At 38.1% G+C, this 18,889-nt stretch overlaps 1 protein-coding gene across 1 annotated transcript in view; it reads right to left on the bottom strand.

The window, feature by feature from the left end:
- Positions 1-764: 764 nt before the first annotated feature.
- LOC122838567 overlaps positions 765-18,889 on the bottom strand; it is a 58,519-nt gene continuing 40,394 nt past the window's right edge. Inside the window, exons 44-60 of the mRNA XM_044129307.1 lie at positions 18,443-18,653; positions 17,250-17,510; positions 16,246-16,506; positions 14,960-15,220; positions 13,421-13,681; positions 12,229-12,495; positions 11,359-11,616; positions 10,303-10,566; positions 9,145-9,405; positions 7,929-8,189; positions 6,706-6,966; positions 5,560-5,817; positions 5,149-5,409; positions 4,787-5,074; positions 3,546-3,782; positions 2,469-2,534; positions 765-1,402 (exon numbers count right to left, since the gene is read on the bottom strand). Coding sequence (XP_043985242.1) covers positions 1,119-1,402; positions 2,469-2,534; positions 3,546-3,782; positions 4,787-5,074; positions 5,149-5,409; positions 5,560-5,817; positions 6,706-6,966; positions 7,929-8,189; positions 9,145-9,405; positions 10,303-10,566; positions 11,359-11,616; positions 12,229-12,495; positions 13,421-13,681; positions 14,960-15,220; positions 16,246-16,506; positions 17,250-17,510; positions 18,443-18,653 — 4,221 coding nt within the window. The 3' untranslated portion in view covers positions 765-1,118. The remainder of the gene's footprint in view (positions 1,403-2,468; positions 2,535-3,545; positions 3,783-4,786; positions 5,075-5,148; positions 5,410-5,559; positions 5,818-6,705; positions 6,967-7,928; positions 8,190-9,144; positions 9,406-10,302; positions 10,567-11,358; positions 11,617-12,228; positions 12,496-13,420; positions 13,682-14,959; positions 15,221-16,245; positions 16,507-17,249; positions 17,511-18,442; positions 18,654-18,889) is intronic.

Below are 18,889 nucleotides of genomic sequence, written 5' to 3'. Positions count from 1 at the left end.
TTAAAGTAAGAAAAAATGCTGTATGTTGTGTTCTTTGTGTAAAAAGTAATTATTATCATATATTAAAGGGGAGGTATTATGTAAAATTCACGTTTTGTACTTCCATTTGGGTTTCGGAGAAGCCCGAGCCGTTACCTAGCAACCCAAGCCCAGCCCAGCCCGTCACCTAGCAACCCAAGCTAAGCTCCAGCACTGTTTGGTCAGCTGGTTTTACCGCTGTTTGCGCTGTAAAATGGCTGGCGGGGAAAAAAAAGAAGCGTCTTACTGTTAACTTACTGTCCAGGATCCACTTGCTGCATTCTTGTTGGCCCTTCTGGACGCTCTACTTTAGCTTTTTCAAAATGTACGGTTGGTATAATCGCTCATCTGTTTGCAGATGCCGAGTGTAACCGTTGAGATGGTGGGCGTGGCCAGCGGCAGCTCATTTGGATTTAAAGTGACAGAACCTCTATCAGTGTCAGCTCTTTCTGAAAGGAACTCAGAATGTCATAGTACAGGAATGATTTTGTGAAGAAAATGTAATTAATTTGTTTTGCAAAGCCCATTTGCCAGGGTGATTTGCCGAGATTGTTGGTGGTTTCTTTGTGTTTTTCTGTCTTCATATAATCCCACGTCGACTCTGTTTAGTTGAACTCGGGTCTCTGTTTGGACCAAATTGTCGCTTCTATTACTTTGTATTCATTGTCAGCTTTGTAACGGTTTTTCTTGGAACGCTGTACAACAAAATAATTTCACAAATTTGCTTCGATATGTCATAGATTTCTTTTTATTTCATCATCTGAGCAGTTAAGTCACCAAGAAAATATACATTTAAAGGATATTTCTTGATAAATTATCAGGTTTACTGAGTTTTTAAGCGTTAACAATCATCCAAAAAAAAAAAAGTATTAACCTATCTTAAAAATAAACAATTCTTCTGATAAATATGGCTTCAGCAACACTTTTAGACAGCTATGAATGGCTACATGTTTAGATTATTAAAGCAATCAGTTATCTTCCTAAGGTTCTTTGAGAACAAACCAGAAAAGAAAATCTGTGATGGATGCTACGTAGTGGAAAAACCATTTTTACCCCAGATAAACCTCTCTTTCATCCAGTCTCTACAGTAATTGGTTTCTTTACGAGGCGCCGGTTTTCCTGCAGGTCGGCCAGGAGAAGTTGCTCCGGTTGAGGCCGTCCTTTGCCGCCACTCTGACGCAGTAGCTGGTCGTGGGTTTGAGGCCAGTCTCTGTGTAAAAATCCCCGCCAACGTTTCTCACTCTCGGCGGCGGAGTCGTCTGCTCCGCGTTTTGCTCCTCTTCGATGACGAGCTCGTATTCGGTGGCTCCGCCCACCATCTTCCACTTCACATACAGGGAGCCGCCGCTCGCCGTCACAGCCAAAATCTCTGGGGTTTCCAGACCTGAAAGAGCGTAAAGTTAGTAACGACCGTCCACTTATAGAGATTAATCATCGATTAATGGTGTTTCAGCAGAGTTGGGTAGAAACTAGTAACGTTTTGAAAAAAATGTGCTTTTAGGAGTATTTTTACTTTTACTTGCATAATGTTATCATGAAGTATTTCTCCTCTTACTTGAGTAAAATTTCAGTTTTTTCTACCCACTGAATGAAAAACAAAGATGTTTGAACCAGAAATTCACCAGAAACAAACTGCAACTTTTGTTAGTTTCATAAGTTTTTTATTGACAGAAACTGATTTGGAAACATTTTCTTTATATTTTGCTGCTTATTTGAATTATTGTCATTTTGGTCCTTAAAATGTCAAAATTTCTACTTTATATTTCGGTTATGCTTTTAAATACTAAATGATTGATTACTTGATCAGTTATTCAGTAGACTTTTTTACCAAATATGTTTTTACTTTATTGATGGGTACTTTTTACTTTTACTTGAGTAAAAATATATTGAAGTAATGCTACTTTTACTTGAGTACAGTTTTTTTTGGAATCTCTGTTTATTAGATTAAAATTAGTTCCAATCGATTAACTAATAACGTCCACTTAATCTAGGGATAATCAAAGTGCGGCCCGCGGGCCATTTGTGCCCCTTTCATTGATTTTGTGCGTCCACAATTACAATAAAAAAATGACAGAAATTTGGCCCACAGATGCAGATGGATGATTTTAATTTGTAATCGGTAAAATTATTACCAATATTATTTTCTTACAAAGGAAAATGTAAAGTGCAACACAAAGTATTTGTCTCTTATTATTCATCTTAGATAATATATTTTAAATATATGTCCAAATTCAAAAATGTAAACAAAAAGTTTATTCAGTCAGTATTTAACATAAGTGACACAAAATAAAATTTAATTTATAATAATTTTGTCCTCTATGTTATGGAAAAACAGTCAACCATTTTGATACAAGAGAGAACTGAAGATTCAAGAAAATGGCTGCTTACTGTAAAGTTAATGGATAAAATCATCAACTATAGATTAAGTAAATAATCGATAAGTCACTAACTTTCTTCTTCATCGCTGTCGAGTTGATCGGGTTGCAGATCTCGTCTCCTGCGGGATCTCACTGGACCTGGTCAACAGAAACGAATTATTTATGAGCTGTTTTCTTAGCTCTCATTTTGTAGTTTTGCACAGTGAAAGAGGAAATCGTGACAGTACAACGGCGTATTATTACAACGCCGTATTATTACAACGTCGTATTATTACAACGTCGTATTATTACAACGTCGTATTATTACAACGCCGTATTATTACAACGTCGTATTATTACAACGTCGTATTATTACAACGTCGTATTATTACAACGGCGTATTATTACAACGCCGTATTATTACAACGTCGTATTATTACAACGTCGTATTATTACAACGTCGTATTATTACAACGGCGTATTATTACAACGGCGTATTATTACAACGCCGTATTATTACAACGTCGTATTATTACAACGTCGTATTATTACAACGTCGTATTATTACAACGTCGTATTATTACAACGCCGTATTATTACAACGTCGTATTATTACAACGTCGTATTATTACAACGTCGTATTATTACAACGCCGTATTATTACAACGCTGTAGGCAGAAAACATGACAAGAGGAAAACATTTCTGCCAAAAAACTCAAATTTTGAGATTAATCTCAGAAGATTTCTAGAAAAAAACTTGGAAATTTCAGGTAAAAAATGTTCTTGGGGGGAAAAAAATCTGAAATTTTGAGATTAATCTCAGAAGATTTCTAAAATGAAAAAAAAAAACATGGAAATTTCTCTGAAAAGTCAAAAGTTTTACACTTGAAACATTATTTTTTTTATTAATATCAAAACATTTTAAGAAGAAACATGAACATTTCTGAGATTTTTGTTCTAGAAAATGTTTAACTTTCAAACTTAAATGTTGTTTTTTCAAAAAAATTCCTAGTTTCTTGGCGGAAATGTACTTTATTTCAAAATTTCAACGGTCCTTCAACATCGTCTTAATACGAGGCATAAATGTTGGCTGGGCCTTTAATTCTCTTCAAAGAGAGGAAACCAACTTGGAGACGTTGGTTGTGTTTTCTGCGAGCGTTTCTGTCGGACCTGTTATGTTTTGGCTCGGGTTGCTCTCCCCCACAGCGTTGCTGGCTGTCACTGCGGTGGCAGCCGGGTTGAAGTTGCTCAGCTGGCAGGAGAGTCCGGTGGTGTTGCACAGCTTCACCCGGCTTCCCCCCGACACGTTGTAGACCGTGTACATGGTGGCCAACACCGACGCGTCCCAGGACAAGATGGCCGACGTGGCGTTCCCGCTGTATTTAACCCTCTGCGGCGCACAAGGCTCTGCGAGACAAACAGACAGCGATGTAATCGAAATAAACTACTCTGAACTTTCCTTTAATAAAATAATAAACAAAGTTATACACTAAGAAAATAAAGTATATTTACAAATTCAAAGAAGAGAGTATAAGTAAATAAATTTATTAGTATTTTCTTTATCCATATCTGACATTCATTCATATTTGCATCAATAATTGTTAACATGTTATAGTTTCTATAGTACATTTCGAAATCAATATATCATAAAGCAGTAATAATTGACAACTTTATTAAATGGTAACTTTTATTCTCGGAGGGAAAACAGAGAAATTTGAGAATAAATGGAGATTTTACTGAAGCATAAACACTTTTATTTATGATGGGCCTTTCTTAATATCTGAAACTTTCTAAAAAATAAAAAATAAATTCAGCTGCAAAAGTTGAATATTTGCAAGAAAAAATGTAAAATTAATCTCAGAAATTTTATAGAAAGAACAAGAACATTTCTGAGCTTCAAAAGTCCAAACAATGCAAGAAAAATATCATTTTTGAAAATTTGTCTTTCCAATTTAGAGATTAATTTAAATATTGGAGTATTCTAAGCAAATATTTGACTTTTCAAACAAAGACATTTTCCAGAAAATTCTGGAGATTAATTTTAAAAATATTCTGACTTTTCTCTTGCAGATTTTTGACTTTTCAAGTTATTCTCAAAATTTTTACTTTCTTTTTACTTTTCAAGTTCAGAAATGTACTTTTTTTGTAGCAAATTTCTCAGATTAATCTAAACATTTCTGAGATTTTTCTAGCTAATTTTAGCTTTAAAACGCAGAAATGTACTTTTTCCCTTGAATTAATCTAAAAATTTCTTAGTTTAGTGACTGAAATTTTGTCTTTTTTAAAATTTCTGTCCACCATTGCCCTAATAAGCGTCATATTTCTTGTTTTTGTGATGTTTTCACCGATTGTAGTGAATGTTCAGTATTTGCTGCCTGTTTTTTCCAGTAACGTTGTGAATCCCGACCTACCTGTGGTTCCTGCGTAGATTCTGGACGGCTTGCTGACGCCTCCAGAGTTTCTGGAGAACACGGTCACGTTGAAAGCCGAGCTGCAAGGAATCGGCAGCTCGAAGTACGGCCTGGGCTGCCAGTAGGAGGAGACTTTCATCAGGGCCAGCGGGTCGTTTTGGATCCAGCCTCTCACTTCAGCCAAATACTCGACGCCTGGACAGATGACTTTGTCCCAGGATATCATGGCCCAGAACATTAGTTTGATCCTCTGCATCCGGACATTCAGGCGAGACGGGGGGCATGGAGCTGATGCAGAAGAGAGAGAGAGTTACACCAATAAAAAAAGAAAAGTTATTTTAATTTTAAATTAACTCTGGTACCTGCTCCTCCCTGCAGAGGTTTGCTTTCCGAGCTGTTGCAGGCCCCGTCGAAGGCTTTAACAGTGAAGTTGTAGTTGTCGCCACACTGCAGGGTTTTCAGTGTGCAGGAAGTGTTGCTGCTGTCGCAGTAAAAGGCTGCGCCAGCCGCAGACGACGCGCGGCTGAAATACTTCACAGTGCCGTTGGTGTGAGACCAAGACACCTGGGCGTAGTTGGTCTCACAGTCGATGTCCACGGCGAGATCAGACGGCGCGCAAGGCACTAAAAAATACAAAATAAAGGAAGTCAGAGAGTGAATCCGGTGGCGGGGACATTTTCCAGTCATGATTATACACTTCAGTTAACGATTAGTTGCTAAATTAGTTGACGATTATGTCAATGAACAATTAATCGTTTCTGCTCCAGTTGTACCTGTTCTGAAGGTATCGTTGCTGGGGTAACTGGTGCAGTTTTCTCCCACGGCGGTGATGCTCACGGCGTACGCCTGGCCGCAGTGCAGGGCAGACAGGGAGCAGTTGTTGGCCGTGTTGTTGCAGGCCACAACGTGGCCATCTTGTCCTTTGGCCGTCAGCCAGTACGATGTGGCCACCAACGATTTTTCCCAGGAAACCACGGCCCCTCTGTCCTCACACCGCGGCACCACCGTCACGTTGCTCGGCACGCAGGGAGCTAAAGGAGAAAAATATTAAATATCCCAAAAGATGTGGATAGTTATAAGATCACCAATCATCTCCCTGCTACCGGGGAAAAATCTGGAGGCTAACGATGACTACCATCAATATCACGCGCTAAATCTTAAATGTACGCCTGATATATAAAATAAAAAGGGATGCAGTGCTTTGCTACGCTGTGACAACTTGATAACAAGGTCAGGAAAAAGTTCTAATTAGAAAAAAATGGGGAGGGAGAGTTCAGTTATGCTAGCTTGACTATGACAACCTTAACATGTAGATGTGGAATTTAGTGAGTTTTGGTTCAGTTAAAAAATAATAAATAAAAAAAAGACGACCCACACCAACTCTGACAGATCACCAGGACAGCAGATGTTTAAATTAGCTAATCAACCAGTGCAGAGCTAGCTTAGCTAATAGCAGCGCTAGCTTAGCAAATAGCAGCGCTAGCTAGTCTACCGCAGCGATCACTTATTAATAATTGTAATAATCACAAAATAAACTTCAAGCCTGAAAACATAAAACTGTAATGTTCTGAATGTTCTGTTCTTTGTGTGGGAAATGTTTGAGTGTTTTTTTATTTTGAATCCTCAAACATAATGTGTCGTTGTTGTCAGTTGCTATGGCAACTTAGGTGAGAAGAGAGCGAGAAAAAAAAGTGGTTTTGAGTTGTTCAACAGTTTTCTGTGGCACAAAGCACTAAGTTAATAATACCTGCGTCTCCAGGTTTCATTTTATTAACGGAGTCGTTCTACGGCGGTTATGGATGGCAAGTAAAAATATCGTCTTTTTGTCCTCCAGCGTTGTGCGCATGCACAAAGTTTCCAGATGTAAACAACAACAAGTGAAGGGCTCATAAAGGGGGAACTGATTCTGTTTTAAATACCTGTCTTGATCTTCATCGGGGGACTTCTTAAGCTGCTGCACTTGTCTGAGGAAGCTGACACGATGACGCTGTAGTGTTGGCCGCACTGGGCATCATGGAGGACGCACTGGTTTGACGAGCTGTTACAGGAAATGACGGATTTATCTCCGGCTTCAGCTGTCACCAGGTAGAGCGGCGAGTCCAGCGTTTGTTTCCATTCAACCAGGATGGTGTTGCCGTTGCATGCAGATGTTGCACTGACACTCTGTAGAGCACAAGGACCTAAAGGAACGGAAATAAACAGAAATATACCAAATGTTGGCACCGACTCAATCATTTATGTGTCTGGATGGCTGTTAAACAAAACATGAAAAATTCTGTAATATCTTCTTAATGCTGCTGACTAGAGCAAGTAGTAGCATTGATTATATAATTGCACAAATTTTAATTACAAAAATAAAATTGACAGTTTTTCAAAAAGTTAAGTTTTTTGGTGTATTTTGAAAAACTGCAATGGAAACACTTTCTTTCGCATCATGATGTGATCAACAGAAGGATGTTACTACTGACAGAAACGACAAAGATGACAACAGGAAGTGGTAGGAGGACGATGGCGCTGCCTGATTTTTCATGACTTATCACATGAACCAACTTATTCACGTGTGATTTTAATTGTGTTTCTTATTTTATGGAAACACCGCAATTGCAAAGTTTTTTATTTTTGTTTTTTTCACCATTAGCGAAATATTGACAAAATTTTGTGCATTTTTGTAATGGAAAAGCAACTAGTGGCTGCATTTCTATTGACAGTGTAATTGTGTCTGTTGGAATTATAAAAATGTGATTAATGGATAATTTTGAAAAAAAAAGGAAAAAATCATTCTTTTCATTAAAACGTTTTTAGTGATATGATGAAGTGGTTTTTAGGCAGTATCAAAACTGATGGAAACACTTATTGTCGCATCACAAGAGCCACATGACCAACAACTGGACGTTACTGCTGGTGGAAATGACAAAGAAGACGACAGGAAGTGGTGGGTGGACGATGTTTTTATAATTCCTTTTTGTCTTAACAAAATTAGTCATGTGATTTTTTTTGTGTTTTTTTGATTTCACAGAATAGTGACAAAGTTTTGAGTAAATTTGAAAAGGGAACACAGCCGGTGTGGAAGGTCCGAAGAATCCTCAAGCTGGCGAAAACCAAAAATGAGCTAAACCAAACAGGCCTGAGTGAAGCTGCATACCTGTCTCAATCTCAAAGGTGCTGCTGTGATTACTGCTGCAGTGCTTGTTGACTGCCGTGACATGGAAGGTGTAAAGAGTCCCACATTTCAGATCTGCGATTTCGCATAGGGAGGACGAGGAGGTGCAGCTGGAGTTTTGGCCGCTGGCGGCCGTGGCCAGAACGTAGTAGCTGCTGGCGCCCTCTGAGGCGGTCCAGGACACCCAGGCTGAGTTTGACACGCAGTCCAGGTGGCCATTAGGCTTCGTGGGAACACAAGGAGCTGTCGCACATCAAACAGGACAGGAATGTTACTTTTCATTCACTTTTTATTCAGCAGAAACTTCTTTACAATATATGAACATAAGGGTCGCATTAGCTGAATATTTTCCTTATATAAAATGTGATGTCCATTACACCTGACCAGTTGGTACAGGTAAAAGGTGAAGGTAATTTTATTTCTATAGCACATTTTCAGCCACAAGGCAAGACAAAGTGCTTACAGATTCAAAGTTTCAACTCTAATTAAACAGAATGAAAATGAAATCAAATGTCATTATTAGGACTGAGATGATTAATCATGATTAATCGATTGTTGAAATAATCAACGATTATTTGTTAGCTGGAGTAAATACAAATTTTTCTGTTTTTCCAAAAATTAAAACATTTTATATTAGTACAATGACTGAAACTATTGTTGAATTAATCTTCAGCTAATTTAGTAATCGATTAATCATTAACTGGAGAAGAGACACTTTTTTGTTTTAAAAAAAATAAACAATTGAATGTCTTTAGGACTGAAACGATTAATTGGATTAATCATGATTAATTGATTGTTGAAATAATCTTCAACCAATTTAGAAGATAATTAATCGGTAACTGGAGTTTACTGACTCAAAAAATGCAATTTGCTGAAAAACATATTCAAAGCAGCAATTAAATCAAAAATATACGATTTACTAAAGGAATGATATATTACTGCATTTTAGGCTAAAAATATATATTTCTTCCTTATTTTAAAAAGTATTTGCATCTTTTAAATTATTTATAGGACTGTATGAAAAAGGCTAATGGAGCTTAGTGAAAAATCTGTAGAATCTGCCAGTTTATCCGATTTACTGTCAGAATAATCGATAGGATAATCGATTATGAAGTTAATCGGTTTTTTGCGACGCTAGTCGTACATTATACCAGGATTTATTTTACTCTGTTAGACAAAATGGCCTCAGGACGTTTACCTGAACAGGTCTCCACCATGGCGCTCGGTTTGCTCTCACAGGCGTCTCTAACGGCGATCGCTGTGACGTTGTAGTGCTGCCCACAGGGCAGGCCGCTGATGGTGCAGGAGTTGGTGCTGGAGTTACAGTACAGCCTGGCGCCGGTGCCACTCACCACGGCTACGTGGAAGTACTGGGCGTCCGGGTTGGGGGCCCAGGACACGACCATCGCCTTGTCAGCACATTGAACCTTGACTGTCACGTTCTGAGGCGGACATGGAGCTGAGACAGAGGCAAAGTGATTTACATCATATTAAACATGACAGCCACCAGTCATGAAACAAGCAATTAATATCACATCTGGTCAAAAATCAACCAAATGTATTGATCAATGTTCACGTTACTATGAATCAAAGGGACCGCTAACAGCAGGTCTTTAATGTGTTTTGGTGCTATATATAAACTAACATCAGTATTTTAAAGTCTATTCTCTGAGCTACAGGGAGCCAGTGGGAGGCCTGTTACAGAAAGCAATAAATTAAAACAAAATCAATAACATCCATATTCATCTCTTTTCTCTCTTCCTACCAAAAACTGGCTGATTAAAGTCTTCAGTCTGGAGTTTTGGTCTCGACTTGCCCTTTTCATGAAGGACGACTTTGTTTACAGAGACGTCATGATTTATTTTATTTGATGTTTCTGTTTATTTTAGACATTTAAAATGTTCTCCAGTTCCAGTGTAAAATGTTTATAAGTTCTTTGATAATATGCTCTTGCATTATTGTCCCATTATATTACTTTATTATATTATTATTATATTACCTAGATGATCTTACTGGGACATGGAAATGTCCTTCACCTGATAGAAGGCCGACTTTGTAACTGTCTTTATGCGACTCTGAATGTTCAGGTCAGAGGTCAGCCTGATCTCTAGTTTCCAGCTGTAATAACTGAAGCTGGTCGTTGATTCTAGATCTATAACTCTAGATTATTTCTGTTCATCCACACTGTTTTAAGCATCATGATGACATCATCGTGTACAGCTGTGTATCACCTGCATATTTCCAGTTATAAGTTATTCTAACGGGAGCAGGTCGATGTGGAGTTGATCAGCTATCAACACAGATGTATTCATAAAGTTTAGCTTCTTAGCTAAGGTAGGCGACCTTCAGTGCCTACCTGTCCGTACGCGGGTCTTGTTGCTCTCCACGCCAGTGCAGGACTCGTCCAGACCGAACACGCTGACGCTGTAGGTCTGTCCACACTGCAGGTTGCTCAGGTCACAGTAGGTCATCGTGTTGTTGCACTCGGCCCTGTGTGTCCCGTCTGCAGTAACGCCGACCGCAACGTAAGAGAGCGCGCCGCTGGCCTGCTCCCAGGTCACCGCAGCCGAGTTCGAGTGGCAGCGGAGGGAGGCGCCGACGTTCGTGGGCTTGCAAGGGACTGGCAGAGAGGAGAAACACAAAAAACTCAAAAAGTTGAAAATCTGCGAGAAGAAGAAAAAAAATCAACTCACAAATTATGAGATTTAACAAATATTCTAGAAAAACCATTTCATGATCTCATTAAGCCAAAACTTTTACATGTTAGACTTTTTGAGCTCTGGACTTTCCAGTTTTTTCTATAAAATAACTGAAATGAATCTAAAAGATTTTGAGATTTTTTTTCTTACAAATTTTCAGTTTTCAAACTCAGAAATGTACTTGTTTTTTTCCCCCACAAAATTTCTGAAATGATAAAAAGAAACTAGATTTTTTTTTACAGACTTTACACTTAAGAGTTAAAAAATGTAAAAACAAATTCTAGAAATTTTCTAAAATTAATCTCAAAAAGTTTTTTTCTCGCAACTTTTTGACTTTTTACTTTCCTTACTTTTTTCTGCCAAATGTCTTAAATTAATCTAAAATTTTGTGATTTTTTTTCTCACAAATTTTCAAAGGTTTTTCTCTACAAAATTTCTGAGATTAATCTCAAACTTACTGATTTGTTTCTCACAAATTAAACTTGTGAGAAACAATTTTCTATAAAATTTCCAGGATTAATTTAAAATGTTTGAGTTTTCTTGAAGATTTTTGCCTTTTCAAACTCAAATTTTCTTATTTTTACTAGATAAATTTTTTTTTTTCAGAAACGGCCCCAGTACACCATTGGAGTCGACTCCTGTACGTAATTCCTCCCCGTCACCATGACAACCAATAATTTGAAGCTTAAGAGAATATGTAAATGTATTCCTACCAGACTTTAGGTTGAGGTAGGCGTCGCTGTTGTCGCAGCGTCCATCTTGAGCCGTCACAGTCAGGTTGTAGGTCTGGCCACAATGCATGCTGGGAAGCTGACAGCTGTTTGTGACGCTGTCACAGAATATTTTGTGACCGTCGGGCCCCAAAGCTTGAACGTAGTACGAATCGACGTTTTCGTCTTCTGCCCATGACACCACGCCGGTGTTGTTGCCGCACAACATCTGCGCCGTCACTTCCTGCGGCACACACGGCGCTGCAACCCGACACAAAAGGATAAAATGAACCACACAACATGAAGTCATAACATTAAAGCAGTGTTTCTCAAACTGTGGTCTGCAGGCGCCCTCTAGTGGTCTGTAAGGTCTACTTAAAGTGCAATGCTACAGCTAGCTTAGCAAAGGACTGGGGTAAAAATAGTAATGGAGAAGAGGCTTAAAACTGGGTCACTCAAAAGAAAGACTGAAGATACCGGTGTAAATAAAACAACACCAGAAATACTTAAATGATCGGAGAAAGTCAAACCTGCAGAGTGTTGATGTCGTTCACAAATGATGCGATTCTTTTGAACGGACTCAGTTGGTGAGAACTGTTCCTTGTTTTTTAAGACTTTGCTTTCTAATAACGCTCTACTCATTTTAATGGGCAAATACATACAATAAAGACAACTGATGATGGACAACAGAAACAGTAATTAGAGAGTTAAGAGACCAATATTTTCATTTCAGGTTGTACTTATGAAGACGTTGTGTTATTTCAGGTTAGTTGGTCCGGGAGTGTTCGGTAAATCTGTGAATAGTTCCTCAGCCTGAATAAGTTTGAGAAACTCTGTGTTAAAGGCTAAATTAAACCCGGATGGTGACCGAACCTGTGTCGATCTCCACGGCTGAGCTCTCGCCGCTGCTGCACATGTCGTCCGATGCGATGACGGTGATGGAGTAGTTCAGGCCACACAGGACGTCGTCCAGCAGACACGTGGTTGAGGAGCTGTTGCACGTTGAGACCAAGCCGCCGCCGCCGCTGCTGAGCGCCACCGTGGAGTACGACGAGGCGCCTTTGCTCTGCTCCCAGGAGACCATGATGCCGCCGGACTGGCACACGACTCGGGCCTCCACCAGCGCAGGCACACAGGGAGCTACACAACACGTCAGCAAACAGTTAACCGACTCACGACTCATGGTTCATTAGTGGGTTTAAAAAAATAATAAATAAATAAATAAAAAGGGAGTTCAATGATTTTTTTAAGTCATTAATTTGTTTTGTTTTTTTAAATTCAGTCTGTTTTTCAATATTTTTTACAAAATATATATATATATCTCACAACTAGCATTAAATCAATTAATTTAATGAGAAATTAAAACAATCTCAATAATTTTTATTTTATATTATTTATCATTTTTCTCTTTTATATCTTTCTACGACAGTTGACATTTTTCAACTAATCCTTTTTTTGAGTCACAGTTTTGAGTTAATAATTAGTTTTATAAGTTTTTTTCTTGTGTTTCTGTTTATTTTTATGTTTAAAATGTCCTCTAGTTCCAGCGTTAAATGTTAGCATGTAATGATTTGAGAATCTATTCTTGCCTGATTTCTGCCATTATATCACTTGAAAATGGTCTCAAGACAACAATATTTTCTTTTATCACAATAATTACTGGGACGATTTATCGGCCAGTAAAATTTATAACTGTGGCAGATGAAGGCGCTGCTGGTCATTCTGAAGCAGGAACAGTTGATACAGAAACAAAGATGGCGGACCGATACCAGAACAGGAAGGAGAGAAAAAAATATTCTCATACTTGTTCATTCATATCCTGTTTCTTTTTCTATTTTACAAAAACTTTCGTTTGAAATCCTTTCCTATAGATACCGCACCTGTGACATGAAAATTATCTCAAAACAATAATATTATTGTTTATCATAATAACGTCTGGGATAATTTATCGTCCAGTATAATTTGTTACTTTGACAGGCCCATTGATAACTCACATTCCTAATTACATCAACATTTTTTATCCCAGTTCTTTATTTCAAATTTTAAACCAAAAGCATTTTCTTACTTGCTGTGAGCTGCTGCACTTCGCTCTGCGACACGTTGCACGCGCCGCTAACGGCGACGACGCTGACGTTGTAGGTGAAGCCGCACATGAGGTCGGACAGGATGCAGGACTCGGAGTCTGTGGAGCAGTTGGTCTCGTGTTCCTGCACGCCGAAAGCTTGAACGATGTAGGAGTCTGCGCCGCTGCTGGCCTGCCACTCCACCAGAGCTACGTTGCTATCGCAGTCCAGACTGATCACAACGTCTTCAGGAGGACAGGGCACTGGGAGAAAAGGAGAAGATTAAGGATTACCCCTGAAGAGGCGCTTAATTTCTTCCTACTCTTGAACTTGTGATTTAAGAGGGACAGCGGGGAAATAAAAATGGAGGCTAGGCGGATTTAATGTGGATGAAAATGGACATGAGATCCACTTGTAGGAATTATAGTAATTTATTTAACTTATTGTTCATCACTCATGATAAATTTGTAATCATAATTTAGAATTAGTGTCACAATAAATTCCAGTTAATTATGTTTTGTCGGGATTGTTAGTATTACTATTTTCTCCACAGTTTGTTCATTGAATAAATATCAATAAATCTGAAAAGGATAATTAAATGTGTATTCCAGTATGGAATTAGTATTTAATCTCAACATTTTTGTGGTACTTTTATGACAGAAACTACAATTAAAAAAAACCCACTTACTGCTTTTATCATTTTTAGCAACACAAATTCGATTCCCAAGAACCATTCCCATTTGAAACAGACTTCTCTGAGACGCCCTTTAATCAATAATTGTGATTTATATCACTAATTTGAACACAGTAACTGTATTTAATCATACTTTTGAATTTACTGATATTGATGCCCTGGTGGAACAAACTGGAGAAAATAATAAGAATAAAGTTTCTATGAATTTTTTTTCTTTATCATAAATTAAAATTTATTGAGACAACAGTAGATCAAAATTCATGACAAATGATTCAATAAATGCAAACCCAAAGAGCAGCTTGGGTTACAAATACAAATTGCACTTTATGTGTAACTGTTGTCATTTATCATTAATCATAAGTTTATTAACAAGCTAGGTCATTAAAAACACGCTGCGTCATCCTCCTCCAACTATTTCCTGTCGTCGTCTTCTTCGTCATTTCTGCCAGTAGTAACATCTGGTTGATGGTCATGTGACTCTTGTCCATCGAAGTTTTACAAACTAAATTAATTTTGACAGTTGAAAAAACCTACTCATCCCAGCACAAATATTTTTATTGAGAAACTTAATTTTTGCTGTTTTAATTCAGTAGATTTATTTTCAGAATTCTAATTTGTGCACATCTGTAGTCTTAAATAATCCACTTTACTCTAGTAAAGTAAGACTTTTTATATGGGAAATATGGAGGAACAAATCCCTTGAATTGTTTTTGGCAGCTTTTGAGTTTAATTAATTCAACAAAATTAAAATTTGTTTGAGCGAATCAAGCTATAAAGCAACTAAACTGAATATTTAGTTCAGTTTTACTCTGAATTTGAGGTTTTTATCTTCTTGTTGAGCGGTTACCTGACTCCAGTTGCTGTGTGGCGCTGGGTGGGCTGCTGCACTGATCGTTTGACGCCACAGTTTCCACCTCATAGGTCTGGCCGCACTGCAGGTTCTCCAGCTCACAGTTGGTGAAGTTGGTGGAGCAGCTGGAAACATGGCCGCCAGAGGACCGAGCAGTGGACTTGTAGTTCAAGGCGCCCTCAGAATACATCCAGTCCAGGAGCGCAGAGTTGGTGTAGCAGTCCAAAATCACAGAGCCAATGTTGGGCGTGCAGGGAACTGAGAGACGTAATTAAACATAAAAACATTTTATGTGTTATTTAGACACAATGGGCCGCCATTTGTAAAGTTACACAGTCAAAAATTAGCAGCTATAATTTAGGTAAGCTAGCTCATAACATTTGGTTCTGAGGTTGCCAGATAAATATTGTAAATGGTACATAGCTTAAAATTTGGTTTGAAATTTAAAGTTTAGTTTGTAAATTAATTATTTAGTTTGCTAGCTAAATATTTAACTCCAAAATAAATTTATCTCCAAAATAAATATGTAGTTTGGAGCTATGCTTTTCACTTGCTAACTAAACAGCTGGAGCTAAATATTTAGTTGGTAGCAGAAGTTTATATAGAGATTTGCAAAACCCAACCTTTATTTTGAAAGACCACACTCACTTGTAGGTAGGTGAATTTGCATGTTAGCTAAATATTCTGCAATGAGCCAGCTAAATTTTTAATTGGTAAATTAAAGAAAATATTTGTTTAGAGATTTAGTTTGTAAATTAAATATTTATCCTGCTGCTGGTGAGATTGGATCTCTGTTTACCAAGTTAGATACATATTTAGTCTGGAGCCACATATTAGCTTGCTAACTAAATTGCTTGGAGCTAAATATTTAGTTTATAAACTAAATGTTTAGTTAGCTCATAGCTTAATATTGGAGCTAAACATTTAATTTGTAAATGACATTTTTATATTATAAGTAAATTTTCAGCTCCAAAGTAGCTATTTTGCTTATTAGCTATGTATTTTGTTTAGAGCTACATATTTAGCTTGATAACTAAATAGCCTGGAGCCAAATATTTAGCTAGCACATTAAATATTATGCTTGAAACTTGTATTTATAAATAAATGAGGGAATGAGTAAAAATATCACTTTAAAAAAATGAACTCCCATGTTTTACTTTTATGACAACCTAAATTACAAAAATGATTGTCACTGAAGTTTTGACTGTGTAACTTCACAAACAGCACTTTATTCACAGCTTTATTTTTTGAAAAGGCGATTCATATAAATCCTGAATGTTAACCTGATTCAAACGCGACAGCTGGGCTTGGTAAGCTTGAGCAGATGTTGTCCTGCGCCACCACCTGGACGTGGTACCGGTGTCCGCAGGTCAGCTTGGTCAGCGCACACTTTGTTTCTTCTGTTGCGCAGTTGGACTCGGCTCCCTGTGTGCTTACTGCCATCACTTTGTAAAACAGAGCGCCATCGCTGGCACTCCAGGACACGACCGCCTCGTTTGCGGAGCAGTTCATCGTGACTCGCACGTCGGTGGGAACACAGGGCACTGGGGGAAAAACACAGGAGACGGAGATGACCTGGTCAGCAGCAGAAACAGAAAACATCTTGTTGCACAGATTATTTATGTATTTAATTCATATTTTCTCCCTTACCAGTACTTTCTCACTGAAATAAAGGGGACCTATTGTGCAAAATTCACATTTTACCTTATTTTGTACTTTCAAAACCTTTAGGTTTTGAAAGTACAAAAGATAGATAAATGTTATGTTGGTGAATTAAACAGGATGATGTTTCATTGAATTGACTTAAAGGTAATTGGAGGCTATAGTGTGGGGACGTATGAAGCAAAATTCACATTTTGCCTGTTTTTCTACTTGGATTTTAGTTGCCGCTGCTTCTAAAAACAGCCAATCTTGTTAGTTGGTAATAAGTTCATGTTTTCTGGTGTCTGGAAAATTTGCTGTTTCAAAAACTTTCCAAATGCAACATTACAAGTTAGCAAGTCCAGCACCTCTCCTAGCAACCCTAGACCGTTACCTAGCAACCCCAGCCCGTCACCTAGCAACCTAAGAACTGACCAGACTCGACTCTCATTAAATAGGAATTATTTTGTGGGAAAAATGTACTGAACATGTTTTGTACAGATCATAGACATTCCTGACCTGTTTAAGGAAGCATAATACCTTTAATACTGTGTGCAAGTGAAAAAACATGAGAAATAAGCTTCTTTTTTGGAATTTTTGGGATAAGAAAAGAATCAAAGAGGCATTTAAATGTCTACCAACTCACCCGACTGCAGAATGTCAGACATGCTGGGGTCAGAATCACAGATCCCGTTGGAACCGACAACCGTCACTAGGTTGCGCTTCCCACACGGGATGTTGGGAATGGCGCACCGCTCGTTCTCAGACGCGCAGCTCATCGGCTGGCCGCCTTCTGGCATCACCGTGGCGGTGTAGAACTCCGCCCCCGCCGAGCCGGTCCACGACAGCAGAGCGATGTTCGACAGGCAGTTCAAGACGCTGTTCACTTCGGTGGGCGGGCAGGGCTCTGCGGCCGGGGACGTAATATAAAGAGGTTTAAGGTTTGTTATCAGATGAAGGTCAATACAGCACATCATCACATTTGGTAAAGATAAATTAAAAATCCTTAAAACTCAACCACTTTAGCATATTCTCTCACTAAAACCAAATAGAAAACCCAAAGTCCATTTCTTTCTCTAAATCATTGAATGTTAACTTTCTGGCAGCCATTTTGTTCCCTACAGAAACAAACCAACTGTTAGTTTTTCATCATTTATGGTAATACTGTTTTTTTAAGAAGATAAGCATCAGAGGCTTAAACGATTAATTGATTATTGAAATAATCATCGTCTAATTTAGTAATTGATTTATCATTCACTGGAGTATACTGGCTCTAAAAAAGGTAATTTTGATGAGAAATTGATCTATTCAGAGCAGTAGTTTAAGCCAAAACTATATAATATATATAATAAATGCAATATGTATTTTGAATATAAGATAAAAACACCTATATGTGTAAATATATTCTACCCAGTTTCAGCTTCACCCGGTTCAAATCTACTAAAGAAATGCCATGTTGGTCCATTTTGGGCAGTAAAATCTAAACTTTAAGTCCAATTCTGACTTAACAAAGGAGTTCAATTATTTATTTGATTATGTTCATGTATTTCTGATATTGTATTCAAAAACTTAATTAATTAAAAGAAAAAATTGTATCATCAAAATAATTAATATTATTAAAATAATTGTTTATTTTAGACCTATGAGCAACTTTCAAATGCTAACCCAAAGCTTCTTGTATTCCAGGGATAGAAACAAAGTCCTGGTGAATTAACACTTTGAAATCATTTTAAAGTCCAATGGTCCGGACGTAAATCCAATTATGTTCTTTTGTTTTATCTTTGGTGGATTTTGGAATCCAATTTCTACAAAAAATAAAAGGTTTTCATAGAAATCTACCTGAAAACAGTTTTGACGGCTGGCTGGGGCGACTGGTGCAGACCGAGTCTGCCGCCTGAACCGACAGGAAGTACTCCTGACCGCACAGGAACTCAGAAATGAACGCCCAGGTGTCGTTGGTGCTCAGCTGCACTTTGTGGCCGCTGTTGGTCTCTGCCGTCACGATGTAAAACTCTGCGGTTTCACTCGCGTTCCAGGTCAGCGATCCGACCTGGGAGAAGACGAAAGTAAGTTTTAGTTACTTTCACCTGATGAGACGGAATGTTGGAGCCAAGAAAACATGAAAAAATTACATAAATTAAGCCATCAAATTACAAGATTAAAGTCATGTTAGGCCAGTGGTTCCCATGGGTGGGGCGCGCCCCCTAGTGGGGCGCAGTGCCATTGCAGGGGGGGACGTGGGAAACCGTATGGATGAATGAAAAAAAAAAACGTAAAGATGGTTTG

The sequence above is a fragment of the Gambusia affinis genome, linkage group LG10 (assembly GCF_019740435.1).
Source record: "Gambusia affinis linkage group LG10, SWU_Gaff_1.0, whole genome shotgun sequence".
In the NCBI taxonomy this organism is placed as follows: domain Eukaryota; kingdom Metazoa; phylum Chordata; class Actinopteri; order Cyprinodontiformes; family Poeciliidae; genus Gambusia; species Gambusia affinis.
This window is presented reverse-complemented; position numbering and strand designations above follow the sequence as displayed.